Source organism: Chaetodon trifascialis, chromosome 10, assembly GCF_039877785.1.
Source record: "Chaetodon trifascialis isolate fChaTrf1 chromosome 10, fChaTrf1.hap1, whole genome shotgun sequence".
In the NCBI taxonomy this organism is placed as follows: domain Eukaryota; kingdom Metazoa; phylum Chordata; class Actinopteri; order Chaetodontiformes; family Chaetodontidae; genus Chaetodon; species Chaetodon trifascialis.
In genome coordinates, this window is record NC_092065.1 from 20,637,903 (window position 1) to 20,661,934 (window position 24,032).

A 24,032-nucleotide genomic window follows, 5' to 3' on the forward strand; every position below is an offset into this window, starting at 1 on the left:
CATAGCTTCCACCTGGAGCACTGCCATCGTACCAAGTAGAAGCCTCATAAGCGGCCCCATATGCACCCACCGCAGGGCTGAACCCAGTATAGCCACTGTCAAATGCTTCACCCCCAGCAATGTTGGCGTTACTGCTGTAAACAACTGGAGCACTGCTGTAACTGACGGGGCCAGCACTGGAAACAGTATCTCGAGGGGCAGGAAGTCCAGCAGCTGGGTTAAAGCTTGGGTAGGATAGACTTGGCAGAGAGGAGCTGCTGCCCAGATCAGAACTCCCCCCTGTTCCACTGTACCAAGACCCAGAAGAAAATGGCTGCTGCATGAAGGTTGAGCCACTGTGCGATCCATACCCTGAAGAGAAAATGAGTTTGGTACTAGCCAGCATTCATTTGAAGCGATTTAGTAGTTTAGAGTACAAAACTTCAACTGGCAATTTAACTTGTTTGATGAGACCTAGACAGCTTACCTTTTCTCACTGGGCCACAGGTGATGCTTCCAATCAGTAGACATACAATCCACAACATCCTGGAGACACATTTGGTTTTAGATTAAGTTGTATTTAAACCAACAGCAAACAAAGTCAAGTCATCTACTTACATCATTTTGATTTAGGAAGTGGATAAACTCAAGATGTGACCGCTATGATTTCTTCCCAAGAAACTGCAGAGGCAAAGCACAGTGGTCTTATTAACAATTAAGCAACACAAAGAATAAATTAAAAAGGAAAGAAAGCAAAAATCCAGTTCATACCTGCTACTGGAACAGCACGTGTCTCCTGCACCTGCCTGTCTGTGATGCCCTTGTGAGCCTCACAAGCTCATTTTAAAGGATTCTCCAGGCTGTGCTAATTGATGGCTAAGTAGGAACAGCTGATAGCAATGAAACCTGAGGTGTGTTCAATACGAAAACAGTTTTGTAGTGTTTTTTCTACTCAAACAGGTCATTTTTCTCCCAAAGATGACTAAAATATGTTTGCTCCTGTTTGATAAATGTCATCAATGCCAGAACATTACAAAAAGTGAACACAGTGGCATAAAATGGTCGAGATAAAAAAGTGTATAGAAAAACAACTATGTATGTACATTTGTACAGAAATACCAAATGCCATAAAAATCAAATTGCCATAAAAGTACTATTGTCAATATTCTTATGAGAAAACTACTAATGTCATATGTTATACAGCATTGCACTTGAGAAACACTAGGTCTAAGTAAATGCACAATATGCACAGTTTATACACGTACTGTTGCCAACATGGATAATAAATAGTTTTATTGCACAGTTGAGAGAAATATACAACTTAGAAATTACATAAGATGAAATGGACAATGTGAGCATATATCAGCACTGATAACAGTAGCACAAAACAAAGGGGGTTTATGACGTAGAATTGAAAATGACAGCATCAACACAGAGCTACATTACATGATGCTGGAGTTAAACAGTGTGATAGCTGTTGGGATGAAGGATGTAGCATTCTGGATGCTGCAGTCTGCTACTGAAGGAGGTGCTTAAGCCCCCCAGCATTTCATGCAGGGGGTGGGATGGGTTGTCCATGATTGATTTCAGCTTGGTTAACATCCTCCTTTCACCCACCTCCTCAATGGTGTCCAGACGCAGTCCAGGACAGAGTTCCAGTTCGTTTATTAGTGCTAAATGATAGAAAACAGTATTAGACTGGGAAATCTGTCATGAAAGACATCATGGAAAGTACACAATCGTCTAATTAATTACTGGAGGACAACAGGAATAAGAATTAATGTAGCTGTTTTTTGTTTTGTTTTGTTGTTTGGTCCTCCAATTTACCGCGTCATACTTTAGTCCAGTAGGTGGCGGTAATGCGCGTATAAAATGGTTTGCCAACCGGCATTTAGACTTGAAGAAGAAGAAGGTGAAGCGCAGTGGACCCACTGTCTATCCACGCCCCCCTTCGGTGTTAGTTTTCCTTTGACAGCAACTGAAGTTTCGTGGGAGTCTCCTAAACTGGGACTGTTTTAGCCTCCTAATCAGTGCTTTTTCGGCTTCGTTTCGACCGATTCCTCTGTATTTTCCCCGAATGATGGAATAAGGAACAATCATGGTGGTGAATTCAGTGCACTGGTTTCGCAAAGGTCTGCGGTTGCACGATAATCCGACGTTGCAGGAGGCCCTCAATGGAGCGGACACAGTGCGCTGTGTTTATATCCTTGACCCGTGGTTTGCTGGCGCCGCTAACGTGGGAATCAACCGTTGGAGGTTTGTAACTGGTCTTCTTCTGTGACACGTTTAAGTTTCGTGAAACGTTGGTTGAACATAACACGTTATGTAAACACAGTTTATCAGGTCGCCATTTCTATGATTCATTGCCTTATAATGTGCAGCGCTTGGAGTGGAGGCTTGGGCCTTGTGGAGACAGGTCTGGATATATGCTGCTACGTCAGTCCGCTAACGTTAGCTTAAAATGGAGAGAGTGCTCTGCCAGGCTCCGTAGGAGAAACCAACAATTTAACATTATCGCTGTTTGTCGGCATTGTATCCCCACCCAGAGGAAGACCACCTCTGAATGGAGTCTCTGCTGTCCCCGGGATTGTTCGGCATACACCTGAATATCTAAGAAGCTCTTGATTTTTCTGAAACGTCCGAGAGAAACACCCACAATGTTTACTATCGCCCAACTTCGCGCACCGCTTTTTGGTGGTAGAAACTGAAACGTCAGTATCGTAACTCCACGTAGTTCCCTGCTCATGAACGGCTTTTCATTTAAAACAATTTCTCTTCTTTTTTTAACTTATGTAACTGTAAACGGGGAATGGCGCAGTATGTGGGGTCGAAGTCAACGCGTGTCGAGTGTTTATGACAAGCAAAGCGTCACAGGCCAGCTGTGGTGAATGCGTATATGTAAACATGGAGAGTCCCATGTTTAGGTGAAAGCTGCTCTGTAAATTAGATCTAATGCACATAGACGACAGTATATTTCTTTGTTAAACACTGCGCTTCAATCACCCTCAGTAAAGCGTTCACATCGTGGTAATATTAACGTCACTGCACGATAATAATGATGTTAGTCGATTCATTCAACCCGCTAATGGACCGCTAATGGATACTTTAACTTTTACCAACATTGATGACAACCTGAGCTAATTACTGACAACATACAGACGCTTAACGGTCATTTTGAGCGTAAAGTCAAATTACGTAACAAAAATAGAATTTAAAACAAGAGTGGCTGAATATGTATTTATATAAGGTCTGAGTTGTGAAATGTGATTTTCTGCCAATAGATCGTTTTTAACTTGGTTTTTCTCTAAGTTCTGCTTTAGTTACATAAGTTAAATGAGAAGAGCAAGAGAGACAGGGAAAGTTGAATTTTGTGTTTCATAAGCCTCTCTTGCCACACTGGAAATCAGACAGTCAATTACATAGTCTACAACCCCACTGGAATATGTAACCATAATTAACCCTGAAGTGTGGGTTATTTGTTTAGATAAAGGATAAACATTCTGTGTCTTAGTCACTTTTTCCACGTGGAAAAAGAGAACATATGGACGCCGACCATATAATCAAATGTAAAATGTGTTATGGTGCTTATGGTGCTTATCAAAGAAAGTAGACGCACTTGTGTGAAGCCATCGCTTAATGCAGCCATTTCTACAGTCCTCTTGCATCTTCTTCGAGTTTAAAGGGTGCATCTGCTTATTTGTTTCATCAGGTCTGTTAAACATTTTCTATTTCTGCTGCATCTGAAATGACCTCGTTAGTCTTCTAGTCTATATTCATGGAGCACAGGGGAGACTGATGTTCCCAATAACTTCAAAGCGAACCCCCGGCGCCAATTTCAGCTACTGGCTAATGCAAGTCTCTTAATTTATTATTTGAGAGCATTTATTTTGTTACAAACTGTAGCTCATACGAGGACGGGGCAGTATCACCTTAAAATCAGCATCATGATTAACTGTCACATTGAACAAATAGAATTAAGAGGAAATATTTTTCTGTGAAATATTTTTCTAATCAAATTGAATCAAAAGTAATTGAATTTTGTCATGGATTAGTTAAGCCCGCAGTGTGCAGTGACGACACACACTGTGACAGTGTGTCCTAATGGTTAGGGCAGTAAACCAGCCGATGCTGTGCTTTGTGTGGCTCACGTGATAAATTACAGGAAATGACGCCATCTCCTTTGTTTGAAAAATGGCTGAGGACCACAGTTCTAATTTAAAAACAAATGGAAACGACAGAATTTTGTGAAGGATCAATGTCGCTCGGCTGGACCCTCTACACTTCACCAAAATACGCAAACCTTTCACTGTGCTGCAGTTACTGGTTGGAAAAGCGCTCACAGTGACCTGTGACCTCTGATCACAGTTGCTGATACTCAGCTGTGGTGCTGCTGTCACAGTAGTTGTATTTCTGACTCTGTCACTCAGTTTCAGTAAATAATTATCCAGTGTGTACGGGGTTGTTTGCGGAAAAAAAATGAGTTACCACCTTGTGTTTGAATGCCTCTGTCAAGAAGTTAACTTGCAGTTGACATCCATGTCAGTCCAGACTCATTTGTAGTGAAGACTTTGAAGGAATTAATAACATTTTTTTGGTGGAATGGAAGTTATCACTGTATTGACATGTATGACTCCAGCGAATCATTTCCAGTGAGAGACTTGCTGTCTTCACTTAGAGACTATTTTTCCATATGCATGTTGCTGCAAAGAAGCTACAAACTGTAAAATGTGGATGCTTCACATGCATCTTCATCAGAGCAGCATGGAAAAACTGTACATAACTGTTTTAGTCTGGAACTCAGGTGAGTACCAGGAGATGGTGTTTGGTTCTCACCCCATACATAGCATGGTCTTAATAAATGCAGTCTTCCTCGCTGACCTCCTTGATGTCTCCCTCATTGGGCTCTGCTTCGGCTTCCTGCATGGTAGATGATGAAGGTGGACCTCTCAGCCCCTGGTTGAACCACAGTTCATTGTCTCCACAGGTCAACAGCTGGCTTTGGGTCAGATGTCTCTGTGGTTGTCTTTGAGAGGTGAACGTGTGTCAGGGCTGAGAGACGAGTTTGTGACAGACGAGATCTGTTCTTGGGTTTTATGATGTTGAGATGTGAGAATGCCCTCTCACATGCTGCTCTGCTCAAAGGCAGTGGAAGAGGCAATTTAACCACCACATTAATGTTGCAGTAACAATCTGGATTGCTTGTTTTTGTCACACTCAGAGGACGCTGCCAGACGTTTTCCTGTTTGCTTTCAGTGCATCCATTCTCTCTGTGGAGTCTGTATCAAGTTCAAGGTTGTTTCTGTGATGTCCTCTGATCCATCAAAGAGCAGACCACAAGATTCAGTGAAATCCTCAGAATAAGAAGACATAGGACGTGTGTGTTCAGCCTTATGAAATGCCAGGAGAAGAACATCACACGGAGCTTTAGGAAATTGACAACTGGACTTTTCAGCTTGACTTGCTTGTTTGTTAGCACGAGCTTGTTGCAATCGTGCTACATTTGCTGCTCAGGCTTGGTTTGATGTTTCTTTGTGAAGGTGGAACTTCAAAGTAGCTGTTTAATGTCTGTTGTTATTTGGACATCTCTCACAGTAGGTTACTTCACTGGATCAAACGTGTTTAGAAGACATGCGTGTAGATGAGAAATGTGTATTGATGACCAGTGACTGTTGCTGCTGTTGTTGAGTTTTATGGCGGTTGGCACCCGTAAGTATTGACTTGAATTAAGTTTCACAAAGCAAATTATTTACAGTGTTCATACAAAGTGACCCCATTCATGACATGATCCACTCTGTAACCCAAAAACAATTCAGTTGCTGCCTGGTAGGCAGCGGTGCATTTTGAAACAACTGGATGTTATGCATTTCTGGTCTGTCTGCATGCATACCTTTGCAACAGTTATGTGCACCCCTGGTTATACAGTCGCCACAGTTTCAAGTAGAGATGCACTGATCCACTTTTTCAGTTCTGGTGCAATTCCAACACCTGTCGAGTGCACAGTAATGCATTATCAGCTGCTAGTAAGTTTGTTGCATGACTTCAAAAGTAATAGGAAAATTTCAAAGAGTGCAACGTCCAATTGACAGCTCCTGTATAAGCTTTTCAAAGGGAATATTTGAAATAAAAGTGTAAAAAATGTGTGGAGAAATAAATATTTGCTTGATCAGCAAACTATTTCAACTAAGGTAACTACAAATACAATCTGGAATCTGGATTGGTACATGTATTGTTGATGTCAGTCCAGTGCTGATAAGTGAATTATCTGTATATCAGCACCTGACAGCGATATTAGATCAGATCAATCCCCGCTCTAGTTTTGAGGTGGGCACATAGGATTGGTTGATCTTTGACGTTGTGGACCTAAAATGTCATCACTTCATACTTTTATCCAATGTATCCAATGGACATCCTGAAAACATAATGCCTCCAGCCACAGCTGTCACCGGGTGGAGGCACAAAAGTCGTGGTCCATCACCTGGAAGCTCTGAGATCAGCTTAAATGTGAATCTAAAATCTGCAGGCTACTTTGTATGAACGTGCACCAACATGAAAACTGAAATGATCACGTTTTAGTTTCAATGTTTAATCAGCCGTAGTGTGCCAGTTCTCCTCACCACAGATCTCTGCCTCTTGGCAATCAACCAGTCAAAGTCCTTTAGTTATACTTTCTGCCCAGTCAGCAAACAGATGAAGGAATAGCTAGAAGGGCACTTGAAGAGCGCATTCCACTCAAGTCCACTCAAATCCCATGGTCAGTATTTTTGCTTAGTCTCTCCCAGACATTAAGTTTGAACATTTTTCTGTAATATCTCTGGAGGACTTTATTGCCGACGTTTCATATTTGGATGTCAGTAAGAGTAGTTCTAGTTGCATGATATGTTTTTATTTCCATTTCCATAGCCACATCTAAGTGTGAAGAAAAAAAGAAATCTGTACAAAGTTAGAGCACCTACGTGTGTCGGCTGTCCGAGAGGTTCACTTCTACCTGTGACTGTGGATTGTGATATGGAGTCATCATATATGTATTTGGCTTTGTTTTGTCACAATTGAGCATTATTATATCTACTGGATTTTATAATGGATGACATTTATTCACCAAATGCCCTATCTTGTGATAATAACAAAAGTGAAAAATAATTTGTGTATCCATCCCGTGATTTGGATCTGCTTCAAAATTGAATCAATTCTTCCTTGGCCCTGTCTACACCCTTCCACCAAGTTTTATCGGCTAAATCAGGGCAGTAGTTTTTTTGTAATTGTGCTGACAGACAAACAAACTAACAAGGCCGACTGAAAAGATAACCTCCCTGGCAGAGGGAATTGCAGGACTGAGATGATGTGCCAGTCCATCACTGCCCTGAAAAACAATTAATACCATCACAACTATAAACCTATAAACTTAAACGTTTTCCGGTATGTGGGTACTATTTCTTAAATTTACAGTACGTCTGTCTGTGTGCAGGTTTCTGCTGGAGGCTCTGGAGGACCTGGACAGCAGCCTGAAGAAGCTCAACTCCAGATTGTTTGTCATCAGAGGGCAGCCTACTGATGTTTTTCCAAGGCTTTTAAAGGTCTGTATTCCTGCTTGCCACAATTACACCTGTCGGTTAGCCCAACACATAAAATTCTCCTTCCTTCTAATTACAAGGGGTCTGACATTGTGGAATCTGGGGTTAATCACTAGCAACATCTCAGCTGTTACCTCTATGTGTGACCACAGCTAGGCACCATGCGGATGGGACAAGAAATCTCCCTAATAGCAAATGTAATAACACAGAAACAATCGTTTTGTGGCTCCATCACTCATAAGATTTGCTCTAGTTTAGGTGGCAGGTCAGCCCAGTGCTTTGAGTGTCCACACTCTCAACACATGTCCCAGGGAGCATAGAGGAGATTCCTTGACTTGAGTCTGTAGGGATGTACATTCAGTGGCCTGAGTGTCGGTGTTCTTTCTGGATCTTGTGGCTCTTTTCACCAGGACAACAACCTACATATTTTGGACAGGGAGAACAAATAGTTTGAAAGAGCTGTGAGGGAGGCCAATTACATAAAATAGAGAAACGATGCCTCAACAGAGGTGGAGGAGGTGCGTGCTACCTTTTATTCCTCATCTACAATACTGTTCTTTCATCCCTTCCCAACAGATTTAACAATTTCTCACAGTTGGACTCATGTAACAACTCAAATGACAGCAGTTTACGCTTGGCCTCCGATGACTCAGTGATACTGCCATTACAACAGACAGAAGCACTACGATCCAGGTGGTATTAGTGACCTGGTTTGCAGTGATCCTGACTATTTTCTTCTACACCACCAAAGGGTGGAGAAAATTTTGTGGACTGACCAACGGACTAACTGACTAACTGACTGACCAGAGAAAGAAAGAAATGCAATCAGAGTAACAGTGACAGCTCTAATCATAGACTCTTAACTATTGGTAGTAGATGGTATATATGAATACAGTTCTATGGTTATAATAATAATGGAAGTATGACCAATAGTAGTATCAGTTACAGTGGATGTCAGGTAGGGTCATGGCAGAAGATGTCACTTTAATCCACAATCCAGGTTCAACCACAATCCATGGGAACCTGTGAGATGACAAAGCAGAAAGACTCCAGCGAAGAAGCTAAGTTAGTAATATGCCTTGGTAGGACATGAAGTGTATGGATGGAGAGAGAGAGAATAGGAAAAGAGGCTGGTCCAAGGCAAGCCTGAGCCAGCCCTAACTATAAGCTTTATCAAAAAGAAGAGTTTTAAGCCTTCTCTTAAATGTAGAGATGGTGTCTGCCTCATGGACAAAGACTGGAAGATGGTTCCACAGGAGAGGAGCTTGATAGTTAAATGCTCTGGCTCCCATCCTGCTTTTGGAGACTTTAGGAACCATAAGTAAGCCTGCATTTTGAGAACGCAGTGTTCTAGTGGGGTAATAAGGTACAATGAGTTCTTCAAGATAAGATGGTGCCTGACCATTCATGGCTTTGTATGTAAGGAGAAGGATTTTAAATTCTATTCTGGATTTTACAGGGAGCCACTGCAGAGTGGCTAATATTGGAGAAATATGATCTCTTTTCCTCTGCAGCATTCTGGAGCAACTGGAGAGTATTTAGCAACAAATCTGGGCAGTCTGATAGTAAGGAATTGCAATAATAATAATAATGAAAAAAAAATCTGGAATTTCCCCTTGTGGGACTAATAAAGGAATATTGAATTAATCCAACCTGGAGGTAACGAATGCATGGACTAGTTTTTCTGCATCGTTTTGAGACAGGATGTGCCAGATTTTTGCAATATTATGACCTTTCTTTATTATTATTATTATTACCTATTTCTGGGGCTGCACGGTGGCGCAGCAGGTAGTGCGCGTGCCTCACAGCAAGAAGGTTGCTGGTTCGATCCCCGGGTCAGACGGGGCCTTTCTGTGTGAAGTTTGCATGTTCTTCCCGTGCATGCGTGGGTTCTCTCCGGGTACTCCGGCTTCCTCCCACAGACCAAAAACATGCTCATTAGGTTAATTGGTGACTCTAAATTGTCCGTAGGTGTGAGTGCGAGTGTGAATGTTTGTTTGTCCTTGTATGTGGCCCTGCAATCGGCTGGCGACCGGCTCAGGGTGTACCCCGCCTCTCGCCCATCGTAGCTGGGATAGGCTCCAGCCCCCCGCAACCCCGAAAGGGATAGGCGGTATAGATAATGGATGGATGGATTACCTTTTTCTTCACAGTGGTGCTGGAGGCCAGCGCATGCCATCCATAATTGCTATATCATCAGATAGTGAGTGTCTAAGGCAGGCATGTCCAAACTATTCCACAAAGGGCCGAGTGGCTGAAGGTTTTCTGTCCAACCAAGCAGCAGCACACCAGACTTGACTCATTTCATCAGCTGATCTCAGTCTTCAGACAGCTGATTGGTCAGACTGCATCCTCTTGATTGGTTGGAGGAAAAACCTGCAGCCACACGACCCTTTGTGGAATAGTTTGGACATGTCGGTCTAAGGTGTTTAGGGCCTAGTACTATAACTTCAGTTTTGTGTGAATTTAGCAACAAAAAATTGCAGGTCATCCAGGTTTTTATGTCCTTAGGACATGCTTGGAATCTAGTCACCTGATTGGTTTCTTCTGGCTTCACTGATAAATATAGCTGGGTATCACCTGCATAGCAATAAATATGTATCTGTTTTGTTTTTGTTTTGTTGAGTGTTTCCTGACAAAGCAAATATGGGGTGAATAGAATTGGTCTAAGCACAGAACCCTGCGGAACTCCACAGCTGACTTTAGCAAGCATAGAGGAGTCATCAATAACGTGTACAAACTGAGATCGATCTGAAAAGTAGGATTTAAACCAGCTTAGTGCAGATCCCTGAATGCCAGTGAAGTGTTCCAGTCTCTGCAATAGGATGCCATGGTCAATGGTGTCGAATGCAGCACTAAGATCTAATAAGAATAGTACAGAGACAAGTCCTTTGTCTGATGCAATTAGAAGGTCATTTGTAACTTTAACCAGTGCTGTCTCTGTACTATGATACACTCTAAATCCTGATGGGAATCCTCAAATAAACTATTGTTGTGTAAAATGTCACACAGCTGATTAGCAACTGCTTTCGCAAGAATTTTTGAGAGAAAGGGGAAGTTGGATATCGGTCTATACTTGGCTAAAATCCCTGGATCAAGAGTAGGCTTTTGAAGAAGAGGTGTTATTACAGCTACTTTAAAGGACTCTGGTACATAGCCTGATGATAAAGACAGGTTCATCATATCTAATAAAGAAGAGCCAATTAAGGGTAAAACTTCTTGAAGCAGCTTAGTTGAGATGGGGTCTAAAATCCATGTTGAAGATTTTAATGATAAAATTATTGAAATTTTGGTGAAGGTGAACAGGTGAAAAACAGTCTAAAACTACAACAGTTTTAACAACTTTTTCTAAAGTTTCTGTGGTTGAAGATGTCAGTACCTATTGAGGGCAGGAGATAATGAATTCTGTCTCTTATAGTAAAAATTTTATCATTAAAGAAGCTCGTGGAGTCATTACTGCTGAGGGCTAAAGGAATACATGGTTCAGTGGAATTATGGCTCTCTGTCAGCCTGGCTGCAGTGCTGAAGAGAAACCTGGGATTGTTCTTATTTTCCTCCATTAGTGCAGAGTAATAGGCTGCTCTGGCACTGCGGAGGGCTTTCCTGTATGTTTGAAGACTGTCTTGCCAGGCGAAACGAAATTCTCCCAAATTAGTGGAACGCCATTTCCTTTCAACTTTTTGTGAAAGTTTGCTTTAATTTGCGGGTTTTGGGGGGTATACCATGGAGCTAACCTCCTGTTTTTTGTCTTCTTTTTTTAGAGAGGCAATAGAGCCAAGTGTCATACGCAATGAACCTGTAGCACTATCAACAAGATAGTCCACTTGGGAGGGACTAGAGTTAGCATAGGAGTCCTCTCTTGTATTGGGACATGGCATTGAATTTAATGCTGATGGGATCATATCCTTAAAATTAGCTACAGCACTATTAATGAATAAGTGGTTATGTAACGTCCAATGTATGCATGTACATTTAATTTTTGTGTGCCACTGTCGGTCCCCGGGTCTGTCAGATCAGGCTGGACTGTCAAACCTGTCACCACACCTGCAGTAACAATGATCTCAGGATGTAGTGAACACACCCCATTGTGTTTTTTTGAATTTGCGCTTTGTAGGGGATTGACAGTCGCAGCAGCTGATTTGAAGCCAAGGAACATGGTTATTGTGTTTTTTGTGACTGAGCCCACAGTTATCTGATTGGCCTGTGATTGGCCTGCCCAGATACATACAATATGCAGTTTACGGACAGTCACAGTTTGCATGTCCACAGTGCACTGAAGCATGTTAGAGCAGCTGCAGACGGTGTTAACATGAGGAGATTCCTAGTAGGGATTTAGCTCCAGGCAGGGAGGAGCAATTCAGGCATTAACTATCTCTATACAACAGCTATTACGTAAGGCACTGCTGTTTCCATTATATTGTAAGGAAACCCAGTAGTCTTCAGATTTCCATTCCAGCCAAAAACATGGTCATCTGCAGTAGATCTGCCAATCAACGTCATACCAGAGTTGAATGTGCCACTCCAGAGCTGGGTTATATAAAAAATGATGAATGAATGAATGGCAGCACTTGTTACAAGATGATGGGGGGATTTCTGATTCAGATTGAATTCTGTCTATTAGAGTGCCTTCACACAAACAGACTCAGACTCCGTTTGGCTTTGTTTGTTTTGACTGGTGTGAAAGCCGTCACTTACTCTGATGCACTCCTGCACAACGAGAAAAAGCTTTTTTGTAGTTTGAAAGTGAAGCAGACCAACCACAGTGTTATCATGCTAGATATGTGATTTTAGCATGAAGTCTCTAAAGCCTAGCCACTGTATAGTTACCAAACTGACCTATCAGTGAGTTACATAACAGTCCATATTCGTGATTCAAAGTGTTACTTGTCACATAATCATATTTTCAGTGTGTGCAGTGCACTGTGGGGGTGGCACACTCTAGAGGATGTGCTAAAAAGCAAATGTTTGTTTTGTAATAATATGACTTCTTTATAATATAACTTGTTTACTTATCTTGGTTTGTTCAAGTCACTGAGAACACTAAGCAGGCCCTGACTAACATGTCAAAGCATGTCACTGCCTTGCTGACAAATTCTTTCTGTCTGTCCCTCATTCTTTCTGTTGACTCCATCTCTCTCTCTCTCTCTCTCTCTCTCTCACTTCCTGTTTCTTCCTGTGCCTCGTTGCAGGAGTGGAAAGTGACCAGGCTGACGTTTGAATATGACCCAGAACCTTATGGGAAGGAGAGGGACGGGGCCATCATCAAGATGGCCCAAGAGTTTGGAGTGGAGACCATTGTCAGAAACTCACACACCCTCTACAACCTGGATAGGTATGTAACACACACATACACACACACACACACCTACACACACACACACACACACACACACACACACACACACACACACATTCATTATCACCACCAAGGAGTTAATGTTTTCAGTCTGACCATAGGCTGCTACAAAGTGACCTCACACACCTCTACACACATCAGACAGGTCCTTTATAACTCAGCGTTCTGTTGCGTATATGGGAGACGTTGCATTACTGCAGCTCGTTAATCTCACAGCCTCCTTTACAACTTAATGTCTCTTGCAGTTATTCAAGTTTTTATTACATTTTATGATATGATGTCACAATTCACAGCATGAAATCAAGTACAATCCAAACTGGAAAAGCCTCAGATTGATGCAGTCGCGTAATGGCTTCGAGCTTCAAGCAGTTTTTTTCGTGTATTTCTGTTGCCAATGTGCTAATTAACTGTTATAGAAATCATGGTGCTCTGTGCTCACATGGTGCTTCTCTGCACCAGCCACTGTTTCAGAGCGATGAGGCCAGTGATGTTACCGGCTGCGACTGTATATATTAATCACCACACTCTCTGATCTACACTTCAGTTCACCCAACCCTTCTGCACTTTGCACTGCTGCACATACATGAGCAAAGTTGACAGGCTCGCTTGGGGACACCCACACAATCAAGCCACCACTTTGCACTTGTTGGCAGTTAGTCTCAATGGACCTTTTCTATGTATACGTTGCCCAAATGCTGCTCTTAATATTGAGTTGTTACTTTGTCCTGATTGCCTCAGAAAAGTCTCATAAGGACATATGGTGTTGTCGCGTGATGTAGTGAACTGCTGATGTTTTACAATGATAAATGACTGTCTGCGAATGGAGTCTGGTGGCTTTGGTGACAGCGATGGAACAGTTGTTTCTGATTAAACAAAACAGATCTTACTTAAGAAGAATCCTTTCCATAATGTTGTCAGACAGTTATTATAACAATCTGAGCCTGTTAGTGGTGGACTAGAAATAATCATGCACATAACCACCTGTAGAAATGTCTGTTACAAAGGAAATTAAAATAGCAGTGATCATAGCAGTGATCTTTAAGAGATTCTTACAATATTCGATCAATCATTTCCAAATGGATCTCCGAGCTTGTCAGGCTGAGATGGCGAGAGTGAAGCAATCATATTTCCGCACAGTCTAACAAGTCAAAGGGCATTGTGTCATCCACAGAGACAAACAATTGTTAGAGCTGTCTCTGTCTGCTGAGAACACAAGCTTGAAGGCCGAATCTCCGTCTCGCTGAACAATTTCTCACACGAAACAAAGAGAACAATGTATCGCACTGAGCGCTCCCTAAGAACATTTTTTTGTGCAGACAGAAAGATAGAACGTCTCACAATTAGTGGGATATGGAGGTGTTAGCTGTCTTTGAACTACAGTAAATTTGTGTTATGTTGTCTTAGTCATTGTCAACTGGCGGCCTAAACCCTCCCTTCTATTCAGTTCAGTTTCAGTCTTGTAGCATCAAATCACAACAGAAGTTGTCTCAGGATTCTTTCCACATAGAGCTGGTACAGACACAAATTTGTGCATCTAACATTACTCACCATCTAACATTACACCAGTGGAAGAAGCCCTAATCTGTCCTGAGATTGATCATAGATTTTTTTGCCCAATAGTAGAGCCAAGTAGTCTGTAATTCCTAGTTCACCCTCTCTACAGAATCAGATTATTCCCTGGAGCCGACAGGAGCACACTGGCCGGACTACGGGAAGTAACTCCAGCTGTTGAAGAATCACTAAGCTTGGGTTTATTTTGGCCTGCTGTTGTACTGAGTGTCAAACTAGGTGTTTTTCTTCGGGATCCTGAAGAGGATAATTCAAATTTTTATCATTGAATGTCCGGCCTTCACATTGTCAAATGGACAAATCGAGTTCAGGGCCCCTACTGTAGGATTTGGTGGCATTTTAAGGTAAAATGTAAAACCACAATTCTTAGTTTCACATGATTATACACTAATGAAAACATAGTTATGAATAGTATATTCAGTATTATATTCCATTGTGTATTCTAACAGATTCCCCTAAATCCTACACACTGAACCTTAAGAATGAGATTCATTCCATGAAATGCAGCTCATCACTGTCTTATGCTTTAAAGGACCATAGCAGTGTGTATGTTTTAGCTCATAGAAATCAGCACGGGAGAGTCACCATAGTCTGCAGAGTCGAAGAAAATAGTTTTATCTTTCCCTTTGTGTTGTCTTTTTATTATTATTTGTGTAACCTGATTGAAGTCTAAATCAATAGACTTCTGTGATTAAATCTTTGGCACCTTGTGAAGAAGCCCCGACCCGCCCTGTGGGGAGTCACGCCTTTACTATCAGCTCATTCCTCAGCCGCTCTTCCTTCCTTGTAGTCTTTCATCATTACAGCGGCAATCTGAGTGACACTGAACTGTAATCTGTTTTATCCAGGAAACCCAATAATCAATTTGCCTTTTGCTTTGAAGCAATTGTGTTGAATTTACATAAATCAACTCAGACTTGTGAGTAGGGTCTCCCCTCCCCCCCTGGGCTGAGCTCAGACCTGTGCTTTCCAGTCACCTTTATTGAATCCTGACCAGACCCTCACTCAGACTGAGTCTGCAGCCTTGTTGTGAACTTGTGTCTCCAGTGCATGGTGAATCAAACTCACCTGAAGCAGCCACAGAAGCAGACCTGAAGTTTTCTTTTTCTACACCAGATTTAAAAACTCTGGTGAAATACAGAAGGATTCACCCTTGTGTAAACTTGTCTGGTGAGGGCTTTAATGTAGCAGACACTCACTCGTGTAAAAAAGGCAGAGCCCTCCAGTGATCATCTGATGTCACTGCAGGTCACACCCCTGTCCATGTGCTGGGACCAGGTGGCAGAATGAGTAAGAGGGGAGGGAGTACCAAACGACTTTTTTGCCTTCTACATGGAGAGCTTTCAGACTGACACAGTATTACATCAACGCAAAATGAATTACTGGCCTGTGTGTGAGAATGCTGTATGAGTGGATGAGGCAGGAAGGAGCTTAGCTTTGTGTGCGCTGCAGGGTTTATATTGGTAGTTGCGGACATGTGCCCAGCTTACTGTGCTCATTTATAGTAGTCACAGTGCATCGACCAATCGGAAACTATCCCTGCTGCAAATCCAGCAGCCAAGGATCCAGAACGGCCTTGTTGATATAGACGGGTTGTATAAGATAGAAACTATAAATAAGAGCTTCACTGTCAGCTGCACTGACAAAACAGCCTTAAAAGGAGGCGTTAAGGTTTTTCTAATTATTTGTGAAGGTGTAGTTCAGTGATCAGTAAAAATGGTTTCCCACTTAACTTCATGTTAACAAGAAGATAATCCTTTTTCATTTCACTAATCACACTATCTTAACTCCTTCGCCACCCTCAGGATTTTACCCCACTATTGTGCAATGAGTGTTCAAGGTGTCATTGTGACTCTTAGTCTTAAAGCTGCTGAGAATCAACTCAGTTGTATGTTAAATACAGCAGTTAATGAATTTGCACCACAAGCATCACATCAAAGGTTTAGTCCAATTTTTGCCATATAAAATATTGTAATATTTTTGTGTGTGTGTGTGTGTATGAGGATACATTGCCACTCATGGGACCTGTTACATAAATTCTGCCTTTCTGTCCTCCTTTGTGTTGGTCACAGGATAATAGAGATGAACAACAACAGTCCTCCTCTGACCTTTAAGCGGTTTCAGACCATTGTGAGCAGACTGGAGTTACCCAGGAGACCTCTGCCTCCCATCACCCAGCAGCAGATGGACAAATGTCACACTAAAATAGCCGACAACCACGATCAGCTATACAGTATACCTTCACTGGAAGAGCTAGGTATGATTGTGTTTATACAGTTTTAGAATATGATAGCTGTGGGTGTAACTCCACACTATATGTATCTGAGTGCTAGTGTCCAGCAGACAGTGCCTAACACACAGTCTGTGCAGCCTATCAGACCAACTGATCAACTCATCTGCATGGACATTACATACAATGCATCTCATTCAAAAGTCTTATTGGACATACAGGTGTTAACAATCACATTAGGTCATCACATTATTAGATGGAGTTCAGTATAATATTTCCTCCATACAGTTAGCACTAGAGGAAGCTTTGATTCATTATATAATAGCTTCTTTGTATTTGACCATGTCTCCATGTGAACATCTGCCCAGGTTTCAGGACAGAGGGTTTACCTCCAGCTATTTGGCAGGGAGGAGAGTCAGAGGCCTTGGACAGACTCAATAAACATCTGGACAAAAAGGTAAAGCAGAAGCTGACGTTAAATCCCATCACTGCTCTAATCCACAGCATTTTCAGTTTGCTAGCCAAGCTATTGTGACAACCTGTCGCTGTGGCTACGACCTTTATACTTATACATTGGTTTTGTTTCTGTTTGAGTTTGTTGGCTTTAATGACAGGATAAACTGCCATAAATCCTTTAAATAAAACCGTGTTTGAGGAGTAAAACGGGTCAGTACATCAGATGATCATTAACATGGCCTCACTGTGTCTGCCTGTGTAGGTGTGGGTGGCCAACTTTGAGCACCCTCGGGTCAACATGTGCTCTCTGTACGCCAGTCCTACGGGCCTCAGCCCCTACCTGCGCTTTGGCTGTCTGTCCTGTCGGGTTTTGTACTACAATCTCAGAGAGCTCTACATGAAGGTACTGTGGATTCCTGCCACTCAACCTCAGACATGACTTCAGGCTGCACAAACACACACCAGTGCCCATTCGCTCTGTTCTCTGACAGTAATGATAATTCATTACTCTCACTGACCATCATCTCTTTCTCGCTTGCGCTCTCCATCAGCTCCGTAAGCGTTGCAGTCCTCCTCTGTCCCTGTTTGGCCAGTTGTTATGGAGGGAGTTCTTCTACACAGCTGCCACCAACAACCCGAACTTTGACCGCATGGAGGGAAACCCCATCTGTGTCCAGGTGGGCCTTTGTACCACTCAGCTCAAAGAAAAGGGTCACATAGAGAAAACTTGTCAACAACCTTTATTTTGAAAGTTTTTAAAGTTGTCATCACTCTGGTCTGCAGACATGACATAAACAGCTGTCTTACATAAGAGTGTTTACGAGTCAGATGTTAAAATAGACATTTTATATAAAGGGTAATGACTCGTCAAGCATTGTGTTGCGTCTGTCCACTGAATATTTTTTTGGTATACTGCAAATTAACATAATCATGATATGCCAAAAGAGGCCAGAAACCCCATGCTGTTAAAATAACAAGTAGCCTTAGGATTATGCTGATATTTAAAAAAAAACCAAGCATTGATGCCTTAACATAAGACAAACTAGTGAATCTCTGGTGTCATACATGTCACATGTCTCCAGATCCCATGGGACCAGAATCCAGAGGCACTGGCCAAGTGGGCTGAGGGTCGCACCGGTTTTCCCTGGATTGACGCCATCATGACCCAGCTGAGGCAAGAGGGCTGGATCCACCACCTGGCCCGACATGCCGTTGCCTGCTTCCTCACCAGGGGAGACCTGTGGATCAGCTGGGAGAGCGGCATGAAGGTAGGCCGGGACTGCTTTAAATGAAAAGGCTGGTGTGTGACAGGTGGAGAACGCGTAACCCTGCAGCATCTGACATTTCCCGTGTGTCCCTGCAGGTGTTTGAGGAGCTGCTGCTGGATGCAGATTGGAGTGTAAACGCTGGCAGCTGGATGTGGCTGTCTTGCAGTGCCTTCTTCCAGCAGTTCTTCCACTGCTATTGTCCCGTCGGCTTTGGAAGGAGAACAGACCCTTCAGGAGACTACATCAGGTAGACTTAACACTGATACTCCTACCACACTGTATCATTTTCCATATTAAATCTCAGTGAACTCAGGCATGTTTCCTCTGTGTAATCTGACTGGATATGCTTGTAAATGTCAGTAGCGAATAGGATTAGCGTTCTAATGATTTCTGTTGCAACGTCCTGCAGGCGTTACATCCCCATCCTCAAGGACTACCCGAACCGGTACATCTATGAACCGTGGAACGCCCCAGAGTCAGTCCAGAAGGCAGCCAACTGCGTGGTGGGAGTAGATTACCCCAAACCTATGATAAACCACGCAGAGGGCAGCAGGCTGAATATCGAGAGAATGAAACAAGTTTACCAGCAACTCTCCCATTACAGAGGACTCAGTAAGTCAACACTCAAGACTGACCTGTACATGATTAACTTCTCTGTCGTTACCACAGCTGCTGTTGTTTTCAGGGAGCACTATGACCAAAGGGAGGCGTGCCCTCATGTCTCATCCAAATCAAACAGATGCAGAACAGGACCAGCGAACGCTCCTTCTCCTTCCTTTTTTGCCATTCTTGACACGATGGTCATGGCTTGCCTTAATTTGCTTCCCTTTCTTGTTGTACTCTCTGGACAAAATCATAAAGAGATACGTTTGCAGTAACAATGATTCATTGATAAGAATGTTTAATAGTAATAGGGCATATGAAACAAGTCTCTAACAGTGGGTGAGTTAAGATGTGATGTATAGATTAGATATACATTTTTACACGTGTTATTTGGACTTGAAGTCAATTTAGCAATTGTGTATAGATACACCTATCAGTAGGTAGGAGAATTATATTACAGCGCTGTGTGTGTGTGTGTCAGGTCTACTAGCATCAGTACCAACAATCCAAGAGGAGGCAGAGCCACCAATGACCGATGAGTCCCAGACCAGCAGTGGCCCTGGTAGGAGGAAACCCAGAAGCAAGATCTTTATTTTCCCTCTGAGGAGCTACAGAGTATTATCAGAATTGATGCTAACGTCCTTGTGTCACCGTCAAACTCTCACTGTGCCCACTTTTCTCTCACATTATCCTAGACTCTCCTCCCAGAGGTCCTGCTGACAGTGAAGCAGCTGGCTGCTCTACAGCCCCTGACTCGTCCACAGTTTGTGCATCCTCCACCTATCCCTCAAATCCAGACCTGGAGGAGGCAGCATACAATTACCCCTCCCAGACACCCTGCACCTCCTTAAACTCATGCACACATCCCTTTGCAGCCATTACATCTACGTGTGCCACCCATCCTCCACCCACAGCAGCTCCTCCCTCACCAGCCCAGAGCCCCCTGTCATGGTCCAAACCCTCCTCCTCGTCCTCTTCATGTCCCACCGTATCCCCGTCCCCGAGTCCAGCCACGCCCATGACTCAGCCTTCCTCTCTGGGACCAAGACGGAAAGGCCTCACTCGCAAGGTCCGACGCACCCAGAGGCAACGAGGGCGACAGATCTGCACTCCAGCGACCAGGGAGGGAGACAGGAGATCAGAGGAGGAGGAGAGGGAGGAAGCAGGCGGGGAGGAGAAGATGGAGGAGGATGTTGAGCAGGACGAGGAGAAAATGGAGGAGGAGACGTCTGGAGAGACAGCAGGACATCAGCAGTGAGGTACAGTGAGGCAATGCCTGCAACATTTCCCTTTATCAGTGATTGACGATCTGGATTATCAGAGTACTTTCCAAGTAGTTAAAACTGCATTTTCTTGTCTGGCTTCTCTTTCAGGTGCAGTTCAAAAGAAGTCCTCCAAATCCAACCTGGACTCATGAAGACATACGAGAGACAGAGCTCTGGATACGCGGACAAGATAAACATATATAAGCATGCAAACGACACAAGTGGAACCAGTACAAAAGCATTTTACTCACATCTACTCCAAATACAACAAGCATTAAAATAATAGTAGGTCCTTAAAAATAAATGAACCATTTTGACATTTTAGAGTCCAGAATTTCTGCAAATGATTCAAAAATAATTCTTAATTGAGGAAATTGTTCCTCTAAAAAGAAGTTAAGATGAGTAATGAGTAATCCTCTCTTGTGCAGTTCCATCTGACACACACAGACACACACACACACAGAATAAGGAGCAGCACAGTGTACACACCATATCCACATTGAACCCGTACAGTGTTGCCGTCAGCAGTAGCACCTTTCCGCTTGTCCTCTTGCTTCTACGAATGTCCTCTCTTTAGAAGCAAGGTAGTGTAGGAGCCTGAAGGTCACCTGCCAAAACACACTGTCCTGTCTCTGCAGCAGACGCTCGCTGCTGCTGTTCTGTGTTCTGGGAAAGAAAAGTAACTCAATGTCATTTGATAAAGCAGTGTATTTTGACATTTTGCAGTAATGATTTTGCATAACTGTGGTTTATGAGATTTAATAAGTTGTGGGTGACAACAGAGTCCCAGAGTGACAATCTAAACCTGTTCATTGTGGGTCCTGGCCAGGCCAAAAACTGACTATTGTTCTTATTTAGAGGCAGACAGGAACATTGGTAGAGCTTCAGACTGATTTCCTGACCTTTAGTGAAATGTAATAAACTTCACTTTATGTTGTAGCTCCCTTCAGTGTACAGCTGTGGATGGTTTGGGCGTGCTTTCAAATGGGATCTGACCATCTGACTTGTTTTTTTAAAAAAAGAAAAAAAAAAAAAAAGCCTGGGACAGGGAACTGGAGGGTGTTGGCTTGGGTTCAGACCTTTGATCCTGCCCACTCCATTGAGTTTACTGATTTGTCAGGCATCATGACATGAAACAGCGGTTTCTCATCTGAAAAAGAGATTGATCCAGTGAGACAGTTAGCCGAACCGTTAGCCAATCAGCAGCACGGGCGGAAGGAGTAATAACAACAATGGCAACTGCTGTAGTCGAGATAGATGCTGCTGTCAAGGCTGTTCTTTGCCCGACGTCGTAGTTAGTTTTTACTTTGCTCTGCTCCTCTTAAATCTCCGGCAAAGCCAGTGTGTTGGCATGGCTACGCATCAGTTTAAAATGCTGTTAGATTCAAGCAGATACGTTGGTCTGTAGTGACTGGGTAGAGATGACTGAATCCCCCTCCCCACAGAAATCGGTTAGAGTGGACGCAACATCGGATTGAAGGTGGAAACAGAGTGTAATGAGGTGACAATTCTGTCTAATATCAGGCAACGAGGGTATTTCTGTTCACATGGCCCTGAGGATTTTGTTCAGGACATTTTCCTGCTTTTACTATATTAAAGAACCTGATTGAAATTCTACATTTTAATATGTAAGTGCCCGATGGGAATGTTTTGGGAAATATCTGGTATTTTTGCCAATAGCAGTGAAGATGTTAGTAACAGGGAACATAACATTTTTTATAGTTCACTGGTTCACCTCCCTAAATCGTAAAGTCCCAGCCTGTTTTAGGAGGGTCACACATCTCTGAAGGTAGAGCACATTTCAAATTAAACAATCTAAATTAAGAGGCTAAAGCAAGACCTTCTGTGCACCTTTAATCTGAAAAACACACAAGTTGTTGCATTTGCCACATTTTTCTGTGGCAATTGAAATACTGCTTGTGTGGACTGAATGTAGAGGAAAGAACTGGTGTGTTGTTCTACCCATACACAGTATTTATCAGAGTTTGTATATGAAATATGTAAAACTGTAACCTGTCTGTTTTACTAATGGTCTGATTTAAAGGGGTTTCGCAAAGCCTTCTGTTTTGTTTCTGCCTGGCTGTTACCAAAAGTGTCCACTAGAGGGCAGCAGAAGTTGCAAATTCTGCACATGGTCAGTGAACTAATAAGACTTATATAAGTTACTTATATAAGTTGTAAATTTACGAGGGCTCAAACTAAAGATTATTTTGATAAAACTTTAACCTGATGAATATATTCTGTATTAACCAACTAATAACTGTTCTGTAAAATATCACAAAATTGTGAAATCGGCCCATTATCATTGCTTAGAGTAGAGAGAAGCAGTCACTTCTCACATCAGAAAAGGTAGAACCAGCAAATTAGTGAGCCATTTTTGATTGATAAATTACCAAATAATTGTTTGATTATCAAAATAATTGCACATTCATTGTCTGTCTGTCAGCTAGTCGAATAATTGTCTCAAAAAATAATGTAACGTACAGCCCACTTTCACTTCTCGGTCCCAAATTGTCTTTGTAAAAGTTGTTACCTGTTAAAGTCTACTGTCTTTTTTTCTGATTAAATCAGCTAATACATGTTCTGTCAGAAAACTGTCGATACACAATCTTGAATTCATAGTGTTTACAAGAAATTAAATCCAATCCTGAAACAACCAGTTAAGGCTACTTCTGGAGGAGCCGTGCATTTTTTTTTTAATTGGAGCATTTTCTGGTTGGATCAGGATGTTTCAGAAAGTGACATTTCCTCTTCACCACTTGTGTTGAAACCTCAGGGTTTTCTTTCCCCTACTTCAAACCTGTGCAGAATGAGCAGGCCACAGTAGCAGTTTGCCTTTGTGAAACCCCCCTCAGTGTTGCCTGGATGGGTCGAAGTTTCCCCAAAGAAGGATGCTAGATTGTTAAGGAGATAAAACTCACGGCCTGTGCAGGCATGGTACTGTTGGTGTTAAAGACAAGTGGGAACTGTGAAGTTTGAATCCTAGAAGGTAAAAGGACAGATCAGCCACTTCAGCCTCTCAAGGCTAGACGGCCAAACCGCGGGCCAGGAGAGCTCACAGTTCCCACTTAGGCTGAACACAACACAAGCCCTCGTCAGACGCTTGTGTTTTGCTGTACATTCCAACTAACAACAGTATGATGTCTGTCTGAGACCTGTGGGCTCCATGGATATTTATTTGTTTTGTATTGTACAAAAAGAGTTTATTTTCATTAAAATTGCTGAAGGAATTGTGATTGAAATGGGACTTCATGTTTTTTTTTTAAGTTAGCAAATAACACATTCATATGTTAAAATGAATTCATGTGAGTGGGAAAAACCAATTACAGTCAGTCTACTCAGTTTTCCAAAATGTACAACTTTGATTTGATAAACTTGTTCTTGGTTTTATTGCACATGCTTTACCCTGATGGAGCCATTCTTCAGTCAAACCCTGCATCACTTTTAGGAAGGAAACATTTAAATCCTGAATGTCTGAATCCAAGTTTCTGATTTCGAGACTCTGTTCATGATATTTAGGAAATGCTCTAAGCTCCATCCATGTTTACTTAACGTTAGAGCTATCCAGGGTTTGGACAACCAAACAACAAAGAAAAATCTGCAAGATTTTGAGTGCAAGCACTATTAAAAACATCCGCAGGTCTCTTTCACCAACCGCTACACCAATCTCATGCTGTAATGTCACACAACTGAATCTTTACTGTTCATCAGACTGCAGGACACTCAAACTCAGCGGAG

At 42.5% G+C, this 24,032-nt stretch overlaps 1 protein-coding gene across 2 annotated transcripts; it reads left to right on the forward strand.

Moving 5' to 3' along the window:
* Positions 1–1,920: 1,920 nt before the first annotated feature.
* Positions 1,921–23,530, forward strand: LOC139337406 (cryptochrome-2-like). 2 transcript variants are annotated; one of them, XM_070971954.1, is made up of 14 exons: positions 1,921–2,235; positions 7,442–7,550; positions 12,737–12,879; positions 16,545–16,729; positions 17,071–17,159; positions 17,421–17,561; positions 17,710–17,835; positions 18,241–18,426; positions 18,522–18,673; positions 18,836–19,038; positions 19,511–19,591; positions 19,725–20,288; positions 20,403–22,556; positions 22,613–23,530. In XM_070971954.1, the coding sequence occupies exons 1-12, from the start codon at positions 2,078–2,080 to the stop codon at positions 20,285–20,287; spliced, it is 2,136 nt and encodes a 711-aa protein (XP_070828055.1). In that variant the 5' UTR covers positions 1,921–2,077; the 3' UTR covers position 20,288; positions 20,403–22,556; positions 22,613–23,530. The 2 variants fall into 2 exon arrangements, with proteins under 2 accessions (XP_070828055.1, XP_070828056.1); XM_070971955.1 differs by having other exon boundaries at positions 22,617–23,530.
* The last annotated feature ends 502 nt before the right edge of the window (positions 23,531–24,032 follow it).

Bases quoted from the DNA above. Each gene is read 5' to 3' on its own strand.
- LOC139337406 (XM_070971954.1), top strand. From the start codon at position 2,078: ATGGTGGTGAATTCAGTGCACTGGTTTCGCAAAGGTCTGCGGTTGCAC. The intron at 17,160-17,420 runs GTAAAGCAGAAG...CTGCCTGTGTAG, and splicing joins ATAAACATCTGGACAAAAAG to GTGTGGGTGGCCAACTTTGA. The intron at 17,836-18,240 runs GTGGGCCTTTGT...ACATGTCTCCAG, and splicing joins GAAACCCCATCTGTGTCCAG to ATCCCATGGGACCAGAATCC.